At 55.2% G+C, this 15,652-nt stretch overlaps 1 protein-coding gene and 2 non-coding genes across 13 annotated transcripts in view; all 3 read left to right on the top strand.

Moving 5' to 3' along the window:
* TRPM2 (transient receptor potential cation channel subfamily M member 2) overlaps positions 1–12,307 on the top strand; it is an 86,823-nt gene extending 74,516 nt beyond the window's left edge. For 3 of the 11 annotated variants that reach the window (XM_023192636.2, XM_026447401.2, XM_026447403.1), the window contains 5 exons: positions 5,612–5,698; positions 6,820–6,925; positions 8,649–8,750; positions 10,231–10,347; positions 10,979–12,307. In XM_023192636.2, coding sequence (XP_023048404.2) covers positions 5,612–5,698; positions 6,820–6,925; positions 8,649–8,750; positions 10,231–10,347; positions 10,979–11,104 — 538 coding nt within the window. In that variant the 3' untranslated portion in view covers positions 11,105–12,307. Of the gene's footprint in view, positions 1–4,227; positions 4,523–5,611; positions 5,699–6,819; positions 6,926–8,648; positions 8,751–9,891; positions 9,993–10,230; positions 10,348–10,978 lie in introns of those variants that run through there. The other 8 variants (XM_026447408.2, XM_026447407.2, XM_026447409.2 and 5 more) reach the window with 8 other exon arrangements.
* LOC111527384 lies at positions 6,879–6,939 on the top strand. The gene has a single exon (XR_002726647.1). It is a non-coding gene; the product is annotated as a Z6 small nucleolar RNA (small nucleolar RNA).
* LOC111527390 lies at positions 8,624–8,692 on the top strand. Its single transcript, XR_002726649.1, has one exon. It is a non-coding gene; the product is annotated as a Z6 small nucleolar RNA (small nucleolar RNA).
* Positions 12,308–15,652: the final 3,345 nt, after the last annotated feature.

The raw sequence follows: 15,652 nt of genomic DNA, 5'->3' as shown, positions 1-15,652 counted from the left end.
TTTTTTTTTTTTTTTTTTTTTTTTGTTGAGACGGAGTCTCACTCTGTGGCCTGGGCTGGAGTGCCGTGGCCGGATCTCAGCTCACTGCAAGCTCCGCCTCCTGGGTTTACGCCATTCTCCTGCCCCAGCCTCCCAGATAGCTGGGACTACAGGCACCCGCCACGTCGCCTGGCTAGTTTTCTTTTGTATTTTTTTTAGTAGAGATGGGGTTTCACTGTGTTAGCCAGGATGGTCTCAATCTCCTGACCTTGTGATCTGCCTGTCTCGGCCTCCCAAAGTGCTGGGATTACAGGCTTGAGCCACTGCGCCCAGCTGAGATGGAATTTCACTCTAGTATTTTTTTAGTAGAGACGGGGTTTCACCGTGTTAGACAGGATGGTCTCAATCTCCTGACGTGGTGATCCACTCGCCTCAGCCTCCCAGAGTGCTGGGATTACAGACGTGAGCCACCACTCCTGGCCTATAATATTTTTTCTATTTTCAATTTTTAAAAAATACATAGAGGCATTATTAATTTTGTATGCTTTTTATCTAACAACTTTGTTAAACTTTCTCATTAATTACATAAATGTGCTTGTAGATTTTCTATGTAAATAATATATATTCTGCAAATAACAATATTATCTTTCTCTTTACAATAATCATGACTCATTCCTTTTTTTTTTTTTTTGCCTTATTGTGCTGGGCAAATTCTTCAGTGTAATTTAGAATATTGCTAATATTAACAGGTTTCCTTGTTTCTGAGTTAATGGGAATGCTATCAACATTTCACCATTAAGTATGGTATTTCCTGAAGAAATTTATAAATACTTTTTATCAGATTAGGAATGTTTCTATCTAGTCCCAGTGTGTCAGGAGCTGAATGCTACTAAGTGGTTTTTCTGTCGTTGAGATAGTTATAAGATGTTTCCCCTTTAGCCAATGTGTGAATTATTTTTATAGCTTCTTCAGTGTTGAGCCATCCTTGCATTCCTAGAATAAACTCTTCTGTTATATTTAATATACTGCTGGAGTTAATTTACTAACATTTTATTTAAGATTTAAAAAAATCTATGTTCAAAAGTGGAATTTGCCTTTAATTTATATTTCTTGTACTGTGTTACTTTAGTTTTGGTATGAGGTTATACCCATCTCAATGAATGAGCTGGTCAGCTTTCCTTCTTTTCTCTTCTTTGGAACTCTTTGAATGAGGTGAAGATAATTATTTGTTTCTTATCTGACAATACTCACTTATAAAACTGTTTGGTCTAACATATTTTGAGCAAGTAGATTTCTAACTACTTTATCTTCCATAATGATTTTTGGAACCTTATTTCCTGTTTCTTCTTGGGTCCTTTTTAGTAATTGTAAATTTTCTGGAAAATTATCATTTCATCTGACTTTTGAAATATATTGTGTCACAGATATCCATAATACTCTTTTATGATTTAAAAAATCTCTCACATAAATATAAAGTAATTTCTCCTTTGAGCATTGATATTTATTATGTATTTCTCTTCTTTTTTTTTTTTTTTATTATTCTTGCCAGTGGTTAATTTTGTAATCTTTTCAAAAAACTAACTTTTGGATTTGTTGATTATCTTAATTTTTCTATCTCATCCATTTTTGCTTTTATTGTTATCTTTCCTTCCTTTCTACTTCTTATGGATTTGCTCTTATGTGTTAGAGCTCATTTTTATTCAATTTTCCTGGTTTTTTAATAAGGGTACATAAGACTATGAATTCTCTCTAAGACCTGGTAGGCTGTATCCCTTAAGTTTTGATGTGTAGAGATTTTATTTTTCACTTTATAAATTTCATTATAATCTTCATTTTACACTTTTGTTTTGCTCTTTTTTTTCTTTTTGTGGAGAATGAGGTCTCACTCTATTACCCAGGTAGGTCTTAAGCTCCTGGGCTCAAGCAATCCTCCTGCCTCTGCCTCCCTAAGTGCTGGGAATTACAGGTGTGAGCCACCACACCCAGCATAATCTTCATGTGATTATTTAGTGATGTACATTTCGTTTTTTAAATCTTGAGAAAGAGTCTCACTCTGTAGCCCAGGCTGGAGTGCAGTGGTGCGATCTTGGCTCACTGCAAACTGCGCCTACAGGGTCCCAGTTCAAGCAATTCTTCTGCCTCAGCCTCCCGAATCACTGGAATTACAGGCATGTGCCACCATGCCAGCTAATTCTTTCTGTATTTTTAATAGAGATGGTGTTTAACCATGATGGTCAGGCAGGTCTTGAATTCCTTACCTTGGGATCTACCCTCCTTGGCCGCCCAATATGCTGGGATTACAGGCCTGAGTCACTATGCCTTGTCTGCTATTTACAGTTTTTAAGCCATTCTTTGTTATCATCTTCTAATTTTATTGCACTTTTGTTGGAGTGGGATTGGCAACACGCTGATTCTTGAAATTGAAATGTCCTCTGTGGCCCCAATCTCTACACTGGGTTGTTGCAGCTGCTTGACTGTAACCCTAACCTAACCCCTCACCCTAACCTTAACCTGTAACTCTAACCCTAACCCTAACCCTAATCCTAACCCCTAACTCTAACCCTAACCCCTAACCCTAACCCTAATCCTAACCCCTCACTCTAACCCCTAACCCTAACTGTAACCCTAACCCAACCCTAATCCCTAACCTTAACCCTAACCCTCTTGGCCCATTCACAATAGCAGCCTGTGTGAGCTTGTCTGACTCAAGTCACTCACACACTCAGATGCCCTTTCTGGTACAGGAGTGACTGTCCCCCACGTCCGTCTGGGGCCAGCCCCCTCACTGTATTAGTTTGCTATGGCTGTTGTAACTAAGTACCACAAACTGGGGGGCTTAACAGAAATGGATTATCTCACAGTTCTGAGGGCCAGGAGTCTGAAATCAAGGGCCACACTCCCTCTGAGGGCTTGAGGGGAGACCCCGTGCTGCCTCTCCAGCTCCTGGTGTTCCTGGCAACCCTCTGCATTGCTTGGCTTGTGGATGCATCACCCTGATCTCTGCCCCCTAGCCACATGGCCTCTCCCTGCATGTGTCTGTGTCTTCTGTTCTTAGGATTCTAAATCATACTGGGTTTAGGGCCAACCCTATTTCAGTGTAGCTTCATCTTAACTAATTAAACCTGCAGACACTATTTCTGAACAAGGCCAGATTCTGAGGTTCTGGGAAGGACATAAATTTGTGGGCATTGTTCACCCCAGTGCACCTTTGTGCTAGACCCGTCTCCCATTGCCTCTCAAGGAGCTCATCCCGAGCATACTGCTCCTCCTGCACCCAGGTCCTCCTGCCCTCTTGCGTTGCTCCTGCTGACATAGCTCTTTAAACACACCGTCTCCTTGGCCCCTGCCCACTTGTCCCTTCCTCTTTTGAATCCACTCCACTTGGGCTTGTCTTGCCCGCTCTTTCTGAAATGGATTGAGGTCAGGTCAGCAAAGATTCTGCCTTGTTCAACCCAAAGGCCAGCTCTCCACCCCACAACCCTCCTGCATTTCTGGAGCTGTGAGTGGATGAGTGAATGAACATGTGATTGCTGCAGCTGGAGTGTTGCTGTTTTCATGCTTTGGGGTTGTGTGGGTAGGTTTATGGACGGGCCTGTGCCTTGACGTCATGATGGAGCTACCGGGCATACAGCAGGGAGATGAGGGGTTGAGAACCGTATGGAGGAGACGATCACCGGGGGCTCAGAGATCAGGGCACAGTGACAGCAGCTGAAGACTCGGCTGTGGGGTGGGGGCTGCGGTGCGGGGAGGGCAGCGTGGTGGTCGGAAGCCCCTGCTGCCCGGCCCACTCAGGCTGACTGAGAAGCAAGGGTGCATAGCGTTTGTTTTCTCCAGGGAGGAGCGGGCGTGCATGTGGCTTAACGGGAGGAGCTGTCAGGCCCCTGACCTCCCTCCTGGCTCTGCCACTGGCCGGCTAGGGACAGGGACAGTGAGATGACAGCAGGGCCCTGGGGCCCAGAGCTTCCTGTGGGGGTGGACTCGTGCCAGGCAGAGCGTGTGGCCTCCTCTGTGAGCTTCTTGACCAGTGCGCTGCACTCAGCGTGAACAGCAGTTGCAGGGAGACGAGGCAGCGTTGCTCCCAGCAGCAGGACCGCCGCCTTCCTCTCCTTCTGGAGCTCAGTGCAGCTCTGCCCAGTGCCCAGTTTGTCCATGGCCTTGGTTCCGGGTTCTGCCCGCTCAGTGGTGTGAGTACAGGAAGGAGAATGGTGGCTGGCAAGGGCGGGGTAGACGGAAGTGAGAGACGGGCTTGGGGTTGAGGGGACGTAGCAGTGGCCCTCGCAGGAACCCTGAGTGAGCCCCAGCCTTGGAGCTGAGGTCCCCGGGCCTTGCTGCATGTGGTGCCAGCTCCATAGCTTGGTGGGGCCGGGGCTCTGGTTTCTGAGCAGCTTCTGGGGAGGCTGCCTGGGCCCCACCGTGCAAGGACCCCCGGCCACAGAGGAGACCGCAGAGTGAGCTGGGAGGGCTGTCTGAGAGCCCCGGCCAGGTGGGCCCTACACACTGGGCAGGTTCTGGTGTGGACTCTGATCACCACGGACGCAGGCAGGTCTGCACAGCGGTGCAACGAGAGCTGGGGCCCCTGACAGCTGGGCAGGAGCAGGGCGGCTGCTGGGGGGCAACAGAGAGGAGGGGCTGGGCGGAGGCAGGCCAGCTGGAGGCTGCCACGCCAGGCAGGGTCGGGGACGGTGGCGCAGGCCTGGCTGGTGGCTGCCAGTGCTAGAGGTGGTCAGCTGTCCCAGGGCAGCCAGGCACGGCCACGCGGACTCAGGAGGATGGAGTCCAGGCTGTGCAGAGAGGAGGCCCGTGAGGGGTGGGTTGGAGGCTGCAGCTCTCGTGGGGTCTGGAGGCCAGAGTGGAATGGTGGAGGAATGATAGCACTGTCCCCACTGTGGCAGGGATGCTGGTGGCGGGGATGGTGGTGGAGATGGTGATGGGGACACTGGTGGTGGGGACGCTGCTGGGGACTTTCTGTAGACGTGGAGGCCACCCCCACCGCATGCGAGCAGCGGTGCGTTTCTTCCTTCTGTTTTAGTGGTGCATTCACAGGAACTGGCCCGTTTCTAGAACTTGCTGTTTCATATAGGACCTCATGGTGTCAGGGAGACCAGCCTGGCCCAAGGGGAAGCACCTGTGGCTCCTGCTGCCTGTGGTTAGCACACGCTGCCGGGGGTCTGTGTGGTCTATGACCTGCGGCCTCACGGACACAGGGTCTATGGGTGTCTGGCCTGGCTCCCATGCTGCGCCTCGGAAGGCTGCCAGGATGGAGACCATGCTCTCGTGTGCTGGGGCCTTTGGACGCAAAGTGCTGGCCCGAGCAGTCAGCTAGTTCCACGCTCCACAGGGAGAAGGTGGCCACTTTAGCCCCTTGCGGGCCTGCAGTGGCCAGACTTCTGCTCCCAGGGAGACCCTTCCCCCACCAGGTGACCCCAAGGTAACCCAGAGCCTTGGTCTTACTGCTTGGGGGTCCCAAGGGGATCCTCCCCTGCAGGCCAGAGCAGGTCCCTAAAGAAGCCTGAACGCCATCCCACTGTGCGCCGGTTTCTGACGCCCGCTGTCCCCTCTCAGTTGCCCTCCCCGCCCTGTCCTGCTCCCCCAGTGGTGGACAGTGGACTGAGTTGACCCCTCTGCCTCCCAGGAACCCCATGGGCCGGACGGGACTGCGTGGGCGCGGGAGCCTCAGCTGCTTTGGACCCAACCACACGCTGTACCCCATGGTCACGCGGTGAGTTCACGCCTGCCGGGCACCAGCACCTCAGCAACGCGGCCGCTCCCACCTTCACCAGGGGCTGCTGCCACTCCCCGGTGCCCAGGGGCCAGGAGGGCGGCTTTGGTGCTTGGTACTTGGTGCCCATCAGGGGGATGTGAGGGGCGTCTGTGGCTAAACATGAATACACCTGAAACGGGGCAGGAATGTCCATGCTCCCCGTCCTGGAGGAAGATCCCAGGAGCATGCCCCTCTCCCGGGGCTGCCTTCACTTTTCTGCTGGTCCCAGCCCATTAGAGGAACCCCCTCCAGAGGGACGCAGCCCCACGCTCAACCCCCACCCCCATCCACAGACAGCGACACAGCTCCACACTCACCCCTCAGACTCAGTCCTCTGCACTCCAGCAGCCGGCCCACTGCTCTCACCCCAGCACAGGCCGCCTTCCGTGCGGGTGCAGACGCCTCCATCCTTGAGGAAACTGCTGGGGGTTCTTGCTGCCCACATTGGGCAGCAGTGGGATTCTGGGGCCCAGGCCCAGCTGCTGTGCCCCGTGCTCTCTGGGGGCTATGCCTCCACAGCCGGGACCTCCCCCATTGGAGGGGCCTTTGGTCTCAGGGTCCCCTTGCTGCCCAGGCACTCTCACCCAGTGTTTTCTCTGGCTATGCAGACATGGCCCTGGGGTGCGAGTCAAAGCCTCTGCTCCCTGGTCCTTTGGCCTCTCCCTGGCATGTCCGAGTGGCACTCGGCACCTCACATCACCCCTGGGCGGCACCTGGCACCGCACGTCACCCAATGTCACCTCACTGGGCATTTTCTAAGAGTGATCAAACTGCAAAGCTGGGTCAAAGGGCAGGTACCTCTCGAAGGGTTTTAATCTTTTAATGTTTAAAAAAATTCTCCATGAAGGCTGGGGCTCTCTCTTGTCCTCCCAGCTGTTGACGGAAGTGAGGAAGGACATCCCCTGAGTGGTTACTAGCTCAGTCTTTTCCCTGGGGATGAAGAACTTGAAAAAGAACAGAGTTTGAGCCTGCGGTGGACCTGACACCGCCCGGCCCCAGGCAGGGCCAGCCCCAGCGAAGTGCAGGGGAGGGTGAAGGCCACAGCGGGTCCTGGGCAGCTGTGGTTGCTCCCTCTGCAGGTGGAGGCGGAATGAGGATGGAGCCATCTGCAGAAAGAGCATAAAGAAGATGCTAGAAGTGCTGGTGGTGAAGCTCCCTGTCTCTGAGCACTGGGCCCTGCCTGGGGTAAGGCTGCAGCGCGTGGGCCTCTGTCCACTGGGCTGTCTGTGGGTCACTCGTCCATTCATCCATTCTACCCACGGACTGAGCACCAGCCCCCGGGCAGGGAGGGTTTGAGACCCCAGCCTGTTTTGTTTGTAGAAAACATTCCTCCTCCTCCCGTTTCCTCACATTGCGGTTGGAAAAACCCACCAGATGATCTTTTGGTGCATAAACACTAATGGGGCACCTACTGTGTCCCAGGCACAGGCTGGAGGCTACCTGGGCTCCCCTTGTGGGGTTCAGGGTGTTGGGGCCAGAGGTAGCTCCTCACCGGTGTCTCAGACACCGACCTGCTCCTGACCTTCAGGGCTAGGTGCTGAGCCATAAACACAGGACAGTGTCATGCAGGGGCAGGCACAGGCCCCTTAGTTCAGGGGCAGTGGCTGGTTGTGGGGCTGAGGCTGGAGCGCACCCCAGGGTCCTGTGGGAGGGGTGGCCTGGGACACGATCGGGATAGATGGCCTGGGTCTTTCCTGTTCCTGTGGCTCCAACAGCTCCTGTTTCCTCCCAGGCCAGCAGGGGCTCTGCAGCCCTCCAGCCCCCTCACTGTAGGGGATGGAAGAGGCTGGTCCTGCCAGGAGGTCTGAGTCCTGCCAGGCCTGGCCATGGCGCAGGACCTCTGGGGTGCAGCTTGTCCCTCAGGGCCTCTCCTCTGCACCTGATCTGGGGAGTCTGTGACTCACAACAACTCAGCAAGAAGCTGCTGCATTTCTGTGACCCCCGAGCTCACGGCCTGGTGGGGGTGTGTGTGCTATGGTGGTGTGCAGGGCAGTAGTGCCACAAGGGCCTCAGGGCAGGAACGCGGATTCTAGAGCCCAGGCCCAGCTGCTGAGTCCCAGTGCTTTGGGGGCCTCACTCCACAGCTGGAACCAACCTCGCAGCAGAGGGGGCCTTTGGCCTCGGGGTCCCCTTGCTGCCCCGCTGCTCTCACCTAGTGGCTTCTCTGCCTGCACACACCGAGCCCTGGGGCACGAGTCACCCTCCGCTCTGTGGCACTTTGGCCTCTCCATGTGGGGTGCGTGGGGTTTGGGGTTCCACTCACCAGCATCTCTGTCGGCTCTGGCTGGTCATTGAAAAAGGCACTCTGAGGGGTCTTCTGGGTTCCTGGCTCTGCAGGGCACTCATGCTGGAGGGTGGGAGTGTCACGGGGCTGAGGTGGGACTGTCTTGACATGGCCTGCAGAGTCTTCATGAGAAGCCCATGGGTGTTTCAGTGGGACTTTGAATGACAAATAGGATGGGAAAGATGCGTGTGGGGAAGAGGAGGTTCGGGCTGGAGTCGGGTCCCTGAGGCAGGTGGCGCTCGGGAGCATCTGGGAGCCCAGCCAGCCCCAGCCCGGGCTGGGGTGGGACTGGGAGCGACGGGAATGCAGACAGGCCGCAGCAGCCTGCTGCACTGGGCGTGAGCTGGGAGGGGCGATGCCCGGAGCAGGCACCAGGGGAGCAGGGAGGGGATCCTGGGGGCTGTGGCTGCAGCCCAGTGCCCCCTGCTCGGGCCATGGCAGGCTCACACATGCTGACGTGGATGGCTGGTTCTGGGCAATGTCACTCCAGCCCGAGACGCCGCCTGCCTGTGGCTCCCAGGGCTGGGCCGCTGCCCATGGCGGGCAGAAGGCCAGTGGAGACGGGTGCCAGGGGAGCCTGAGGTCCCACTTCAGTGCCCTGTTGACCTGCCTCTGTCTGTCCAGGGCTCCCGGGAGCCAGGGGAGACGCTGCCTCGGAAGCTGAAGCGGATTCTCCGGCAGGAACACTGGCTGTCCTTTGAGAACTTGCTAGCGCGCAGCATGGAGGTATTCCAGGCCTGTTTGCTCTGCTCCACCTGTGTGTTCCCAGGGCTGTGGGATGAACACAGCATGATACTGGGGACCTGCCCCAGCCCCACTGGTTGACAGCAGTCCCACCCAGCTTCACCAGGTGACGGTGGTCCCAGCCCCTGCCCCCACGTTGCACAGCTCCCAGAGGACCAGGAAGCATAGCTGTGGGCAGGCCCCTCAGACATCTCACCCTCCCTCTCTGTTCCATTTTCTCCGAAGTCAAGGGGGATGGGCTGAGGACCCTTGCTGCCTTCGGGTGTGACCGTGGCTTGGAGGCATGGTGCCACCCTCCTCCCCACATCCACCCTTGCCTGGGGCACAGCTGCGCCCAAGGGTGCTGGGAAGCCCAGCTTGGGGACCGACTGTACCGGGACTTTTTGTTTATTTCTTTAGAAACCTCAATGTTTCCTTAGAAAGCTTCCAGCTCCAGTTCTCTCTCACACAAATGCATGCACACTTTTTTTTGGAAACAAGGTCTTATTCTGTCACCCAGGCTGGAGTGCAGTGGTGCGATCTTGGCTCGCTGCAGCCCCCACCTCCGGGGCTCAAGCAATCCTCTTGCCTCGGCCTCCCAGGTAGCGGGGACTACAGGGGTGAGACACCACACCGGGCTAATATTTTGTATTTTTGGTAGAGACAGGGTTTGGCCATGTTGCCCAGGCTGGTCATGAACTCCTGGGCTCAAGCCATCTGTCCACCTCAGCCTCCCAAAGTGCTGGGATTACAGGCGTGAGCTACTGCACCCAGCCCTTCATGGGCACTCTTTATAACAACATGCTACACGGGCTGGGTGCACTGGCTCACGCCTGTAATCTCAGCACTTTGGGAGGCTGAGGTGGGCGGATCACTTGAGGTCAGTTGTTTGAGACCAGCCTGGCCAAAGTGGTGAAACTCTGTCTCTACTAAAAATACAAAAATTAGCCAGGCCTGGTGGTGCATGCCTGTAATCCCAGCTACTTGGGAGGCTGAAGCAGGAGAATTGCTTGAACCCAGGTGGCGGAGGTTGCAGTACTGTACTCCAGCCGGGGCAACAGAGTGACACTGTCTCAAAAAAATAAAAAAGTGATCCATGGCATGGAGCACTTCACAGCATTGTGCAGCCACCACCTCTCTCCAGTTCCAGAACATTCCATCACCCCCCAGCACTCCCGAATCTGCTTCCCATCTCCTTGGATTTGCGGGTTCTGGACGTCTGTGATGAGTGGACTCCTACAGCAGTTGGCTTTTGAAGCTGACTTCCTTCACTGAGCAGACGTTTCCAAGGTCTCTGCAGGGCAAAGACTGTTCAGGATGAAGCCAGCATTGGGCTGCTCCGCCGGGCAGGCTCGGGAGAGTTGGGCCAGGGTCCTGTGTATAGTGGAAGCTGTGCTCAGAGCTGGGGCAGGGTGGAGGGCACATGGTGGGCTGGGGCACCGCTCAGGAGTCCCTTGCTGTCGGGCTTACCCTGCCCATCCAGGTGTACAAAGGCTACATGGACGACCCGAGGAACACGGACAATGCCTGGATCGAGACGGTGGCCGTCAGCATCCACTTCCAGGACCAGAACGACGTGGAACTAAACAGGCTGAACTCTGTATGAACTTGGCCTCCCGGGAGGGGGGAGGCAGGGAGGGGGTTCTGGACGCACCTCTGGGGCGTCCGAGGGAGGGACCTGGCCATGCTCTTGGGGCCCAGGGCCAGAAAGTAGAGGCTACAGGATCACAGTGTTGCCCAGAAAGTGACAAAGGGGGTAACAGGGAGAGGCCAGGGAGCCACTGCAGAGGGCCAGAGCTGCCAGGACTGGACAGGCAATGATGAGGGCCCCGGATCCTCCAGGGAGGCCTCGAGGACGGCATCCAGGGGTGAGGCTGGCAAGGCCCCCCCCGCCCCCCCAACCTCTGCTGCTGGTTTTTAGCCTTTTATGGGGATGTGGACTCCCAGTGCTTGGATCCATCCTGCTTGCTCCTAATTCAGAACTGCCATGGGAACGTTCCATGCGATAACCCCGGGCTTTATATGCAGGCTAAACAGCTCCTGGCAAAGCTGCACCTGCATCTTTCCCTGAAGGATCCTCAGGGCCTTGTGGGTGCACCTGACACAGGGGTCCTGCCTCCCATTTCACCGAGGAGTAAAGTGAGGGTGCCCTCGAAGGCTGTAGTCTGTAGGGCTCAGCTGGGCAGAGGCAGGGCTGGCAGGGAGGGTCAGGTCTGACCTTGTTCTTCCAGAACCTGCACGCCTGCGACTCGGGGGCCTCCATCCGATGGCAGGTGGTGGACAGGCGCGTCCCACTATATGCGAACCACAAGACCCTCCTCCAGAAGGTGGCAGCTGAATTTGGGGCTCACTACTGACTGCACTCAGGCCGGGCAGCTGTAGTCCGTGGACGGCCCCCCTGGAAACCAGGGCTTCTCTCCCCCGAGCCTGTCCAGGCCTTAGGCTGATCCTGGGCCTTGCACAGGATGGGGTTTGGTGGACCCACTGCCCCTCATGGTTGCCGCAAGTTTGCCGCAGATGACCTCATGAACTGGATGGGATCAGGGTGACCTGGGAGGAGAGCTCAAACAGGGCACAGGCCACTCAGAGTTGAGGGGCCCTTAGGACCCGTGGCCATCAGGTGAGGGGCCAGGCCTGTGCTGGGCCCTTGGCCAGAGTTCACTCCCGTCCTGGCTGTGTTACCCGCAGCAGCTTGTCCACTGTGGAGGTTAACGGCCTAAGGCAAGTTCCCTGGAGAGTCCGGGTCCCCTGTGGCCCCCTCAGGCCTGTACCTGTGAGGAAGGTGCCCTGCCACTCTCCCCAAGAGGGCCTCCATGTTCCAAGGTGACTCAACACGGATGCTTGCCTGGCCTGGGGGCACCGTCTGAACTCCCGGCTGTCAGGATAAGCTTCGTGGGGGGATAGGAGCCCAGACAAAGCCCAGGCCTGTGAAGAGACACGGAGGGCCCCTGCCAGGGTTAGCCCCAGGGACCCTGGGAGGAGGCTGCAGCAGCTCTCCCTCCCCACTATCTGGGAGCCACGCCCAGGAAGAGGGATGGTGTGGGCAGGGGGTGGGGACCTCGTGGTTCGGTGTATGAACCATCACCACCCTCAGGCTGGGGAAGGTGGTAAAACCCAAGATGTTAAATCATCTGCCATCTCAGGCCTGGCTGGCTCCTCTGTGCTTTCCACAAATAAAGTTCCTGACGCGTCCAGGGCCGGGGGCTGTGTCACGGCTGCCTGAGGTTCTCCTCCATCCACGGGTGAGCTTCCTGAGGCCTGTGGATGCCCTGCAGCCCCACACCCCCCGTTTCTCTGACCCACCAGCTCCTTGTCTTCATTTTCCTAAACCTGGGCTCCAACATCATCCCCAAGCCCTCCAGGCCAGGATGGCGGCATCCACCTGCCCGCCTCCTTGGCTTCCCCTGCACGGGGGTGCCAATGTGCCCTGGTGCCCCTGCAGCAGCTCCAAATGGAGCCTGGCGCGGCCTGACTGCTGCGCACTGGCCGCAGCTGACACCCACCCTGCTCTGGGCAGGCCTGTCTTCCACCTGCCCCAGAGCTCTCTGGCCACCCCCAAGTCCCCCTCACCCAGGACACAACTGACCCCTTATGCCCTGCTTAGAATCAGTCCCATCACCAACTTTCGTGACGGAGTCACCCTGGGTTTGATAAAAGTGTACATCTTCAGGCCCCTTTCGAAGCTCAGGCAGTGGGGCTGGGAGGTCCTGGAAGCTGCATCTGTGGTCAGCATCCTCCACCCCCAAGGGGCTCTCAGGCGGCAGGTTTGAACCACAGTGCAGACGGGATGTGGCCCACGCCACTCCTCTCCAGCTCCCTCTCCCCCTGCAATGCAGCCTCCAGGTGCCACAGGGAAAGCCTGTGACTCCTCGGTTACTGGCTGTGTGTCCAGACCTCTGCCAGGGGCGATGTTGTGCCCAGTGCTCCTGTTTCCGGCTGTGCCACCCGGCTGAGCTCCCACTGTCTGGGGGCACGTCTCAGCTCTGTGTCTGTGAGATCTAGAAACACTCAGCTGAAGGTGGCACCCAGGGAAGGGGTGGGGGCTGTGCCTAGGGGCTGTGGATTCCCCTTGACAGCGCTGCCCCTGCCCTGCCTGTGAGACAGCCGGGGCTCTATCTGAGGGTCCCCCATGCTGGGTGAGGGGCAGGGGCCAGGCCAGGAAGGATGAGTGTGGAGGCAGGGGCAGCAGAGGGCCCCGGAGGGCAGCAGGGCGGTCAGCCTGCACCCAGTGGCCGGCCGTGGCAGTGGGGCAGGCTCATCTGAGGCCGCCCTGTCTCTCTGATGTGGGGTGGGCAACCCCGGCTCCTTCACCCAGGATGTTTTATTCATTTGCCTGATGGCATCCCAGCCCCATGGATGCTACAAGTGCAGCTCCTCCATGCCAATCGCCAGCGAGACGCACTCAGACCTCGCCTGACCAGATGCCCTCGCAGCTGGGAGAGCGATTAACCAGCTGGAGCAGCTACATTTTACTGCCAGACCACAAGGCTGGATCCTGGGCAGATAAGGGAGTGAGATGCTCAGCCCTGAACGCAGTCACAGCCACGAGGGAGGCTCAGACCAGGGAGGCAGAAGGAGGCTGCTGGTGAGCACAGGCTGTGGTGTGGACCAGGGAGGCAGAAGGAGGCTGCTGGTGTTTTTGAGAGCACAGGCTGTGGTCTGGAGCAGACAGCGGCCCAGGTTGCACGCAGGGCCCTCGGAGACGGCTGACGTCTTCACCAAATGGGGCAGGCCACACACGCAGAACCCAGGGGACTCAAGAAGGCACTCACCACGTGGCTTCAGGCAAGTTCCCCCGACTCAGCAGTCAGTCAGTGCACACACTGTCAACAGCTGGAAGCGTCTGCGACCAGTGAGCAGGCTGCACACCTGCCTTGACAGTGGCATAACACACACTCAGTCGTGCGCACAGCTCAGGTGTGAGCAGGCGATGGGTTTCTTACTTATGTCAACAACGAGCACCGGGTCATCTCCAGGCCCCGGAGCCCCCCCATTGTTGTCCCCATGCGTCTGACCTCCTCACCCCCACGAGTCTCATCTGCTCCCGAACCTCCCCAGTCGGAGCCTGGCCAGGTGTGCTCTGCGAGCCTGGCCTCCTTCACTCTTGGTAATGTCTACGGACTCATTCCTGCCGACACTGCAGTGTTCAGTGGCAACTGCATGAATTCACTGAATTTCAAAGATACCGTAACGTTTGGGTTTGCCTTTGGCATCTCTTCTGCTTTGAACATACCAACTTCACAGCTGCCCTCACTCAGCTTCTGCAGTTTCTCTGCTCATGTTCTTTGCGCCTTGCAGGATTCCCCACTGCTTTTAGCTGTCACTGCTCCTGTCTTCTCTCGTCTTCCGTGAGCTTTTTGCCTTTGAATGCACTGACCAGTCACTTTGTAGAGTTTTTCCGTTTGCGCGTGCCCGGGATGTTCTCACGATTGGAATGGGGAGATGCATTTTTGGCAGGAATATCGCAGAAGTGACAGCCTTCTCAGGGTGTTGTATCAAGGGTACGTGATGCCAATCTGCCTTGCCACTGACAGCCCGAGCTTTGTCACATAGATAGGGTGGTTTCTCCACTGAGAAGCTATTACTTTTTTAGAGTTAATAAATATGTCAAAGCAGACACTTTGATCCTACGGAAATCTCCAAGGAAGCTAATTTAAGTATAAGGCACACTAGGTAACAAGTAGCCAGGTGAAAGAAGATATCCCATGCTAAACTAATCAAAGGAAAGCAGGAATCGATTTCAAGTCGCAGTCTAGGGATAAAGAGGGTCATTTCATGATGACACAGGGGTCAACCAGACAAGAGCATGCACGACATGAGCGCAGGGTCTCAAAACACATGAAGCAAAAGCTGATAGAAAGGCGAGGAAAAACTACAGACAAATCTGCAATTACAGTCAGAGGTTTCAACACCACTATCAAGAATTTGTTTGAGACAGGGTCTTGCTCTGCCGCCCAGGCTCAAATGCAGTGGCACAATCATAGCTCCCTGCAGCCTTGACTTCCTGGGCTCAAGAAATCCTCCTACCTCAGCCTCCCGAGTAGCTCGGATTTCAGGCATGCGCCACTATGCATGGCTAAGGTTTTGATTATTTGTAGAGACGGTGTCTCACTTTGTTGCCCAGGCTGGTCTCTCAATAATTAGCAGAGCAAGTAGACAGAAAGAGGATGATAATATAGGCGACTCAAATAACACAGTCATTGCTGCTTATAGGACACTTCGTGGAGCAACAGAACACAAATTCAAGTGCACATGCAACAACTGCCAACCGTATTCGGGGCCATGAAGGAGTCTCAATAAATTTAAAAGGATCCAAAACATAGAAGATGTCCTCTGACAACAAAGAATTTAAATTAATGATCAACAGCAGAAAGAGCTCTGGAAAATGCCCAAATATCTGGAAATGAAATAGCATAGTTCTAAACTTATGTGTCAAAAAGGAAATCAAAGGGAAAATTATAAATTATTTTAAACTTAATCAAAATACAGTATATCAAAATTTCTGGGATACAGTTAAAGCTGGACTTAGAGGGAAATTTATAATACTAAATGCTTATACTAGAAAAGAAGGTCACAGATAAGTGACTCCAGCTTCCACCTTAAAAGACCTAAAAAAGAAAAGAAAATCAAACCCAATGTAAGCAAAAGAGGCTGGATACAGTGGTTCACGCCTGTAATCCCAGCACTTTGGGAGGCCGAGGTGGGTGGATAACCTGAGGTCAGGGGTTCGAGACAAGCCTGGCCAACATGGTGAAACCCTGTCTCTACTAAAAATATACAAAAATTAGCTGGGCATGGTGGCGCATGCCTGTAATCCGAGCTACTCGGGAGGCTGAGGCAGGAGAATCGCTTGAACCAGGGAGGTGGAGTTTTCAGTGAGCTGAGATTGCACCCACTGAATTCTA

Source organism: Piliocolobus tephrosceles, chromosome 19 (genome assembly GCF_002776525.5).
Source record: "Piliocolobus tephrosceles isolate RC106 chromosome 19, ASM277652v3, whole genome shotgun sequence".
Classification (NCBI taxonomy): Eukaryota; Metazoa; Chordata; class Mammalia; order Primates; family Cercopithecidae; genus Piliocolobus; species Piliocolobus tephrosceles.
The sequence above is the reverse complement of the archived record's forward strand: the minus strand, read 5'-3'. Positions and strand labels throughout refer to the sequence as shown.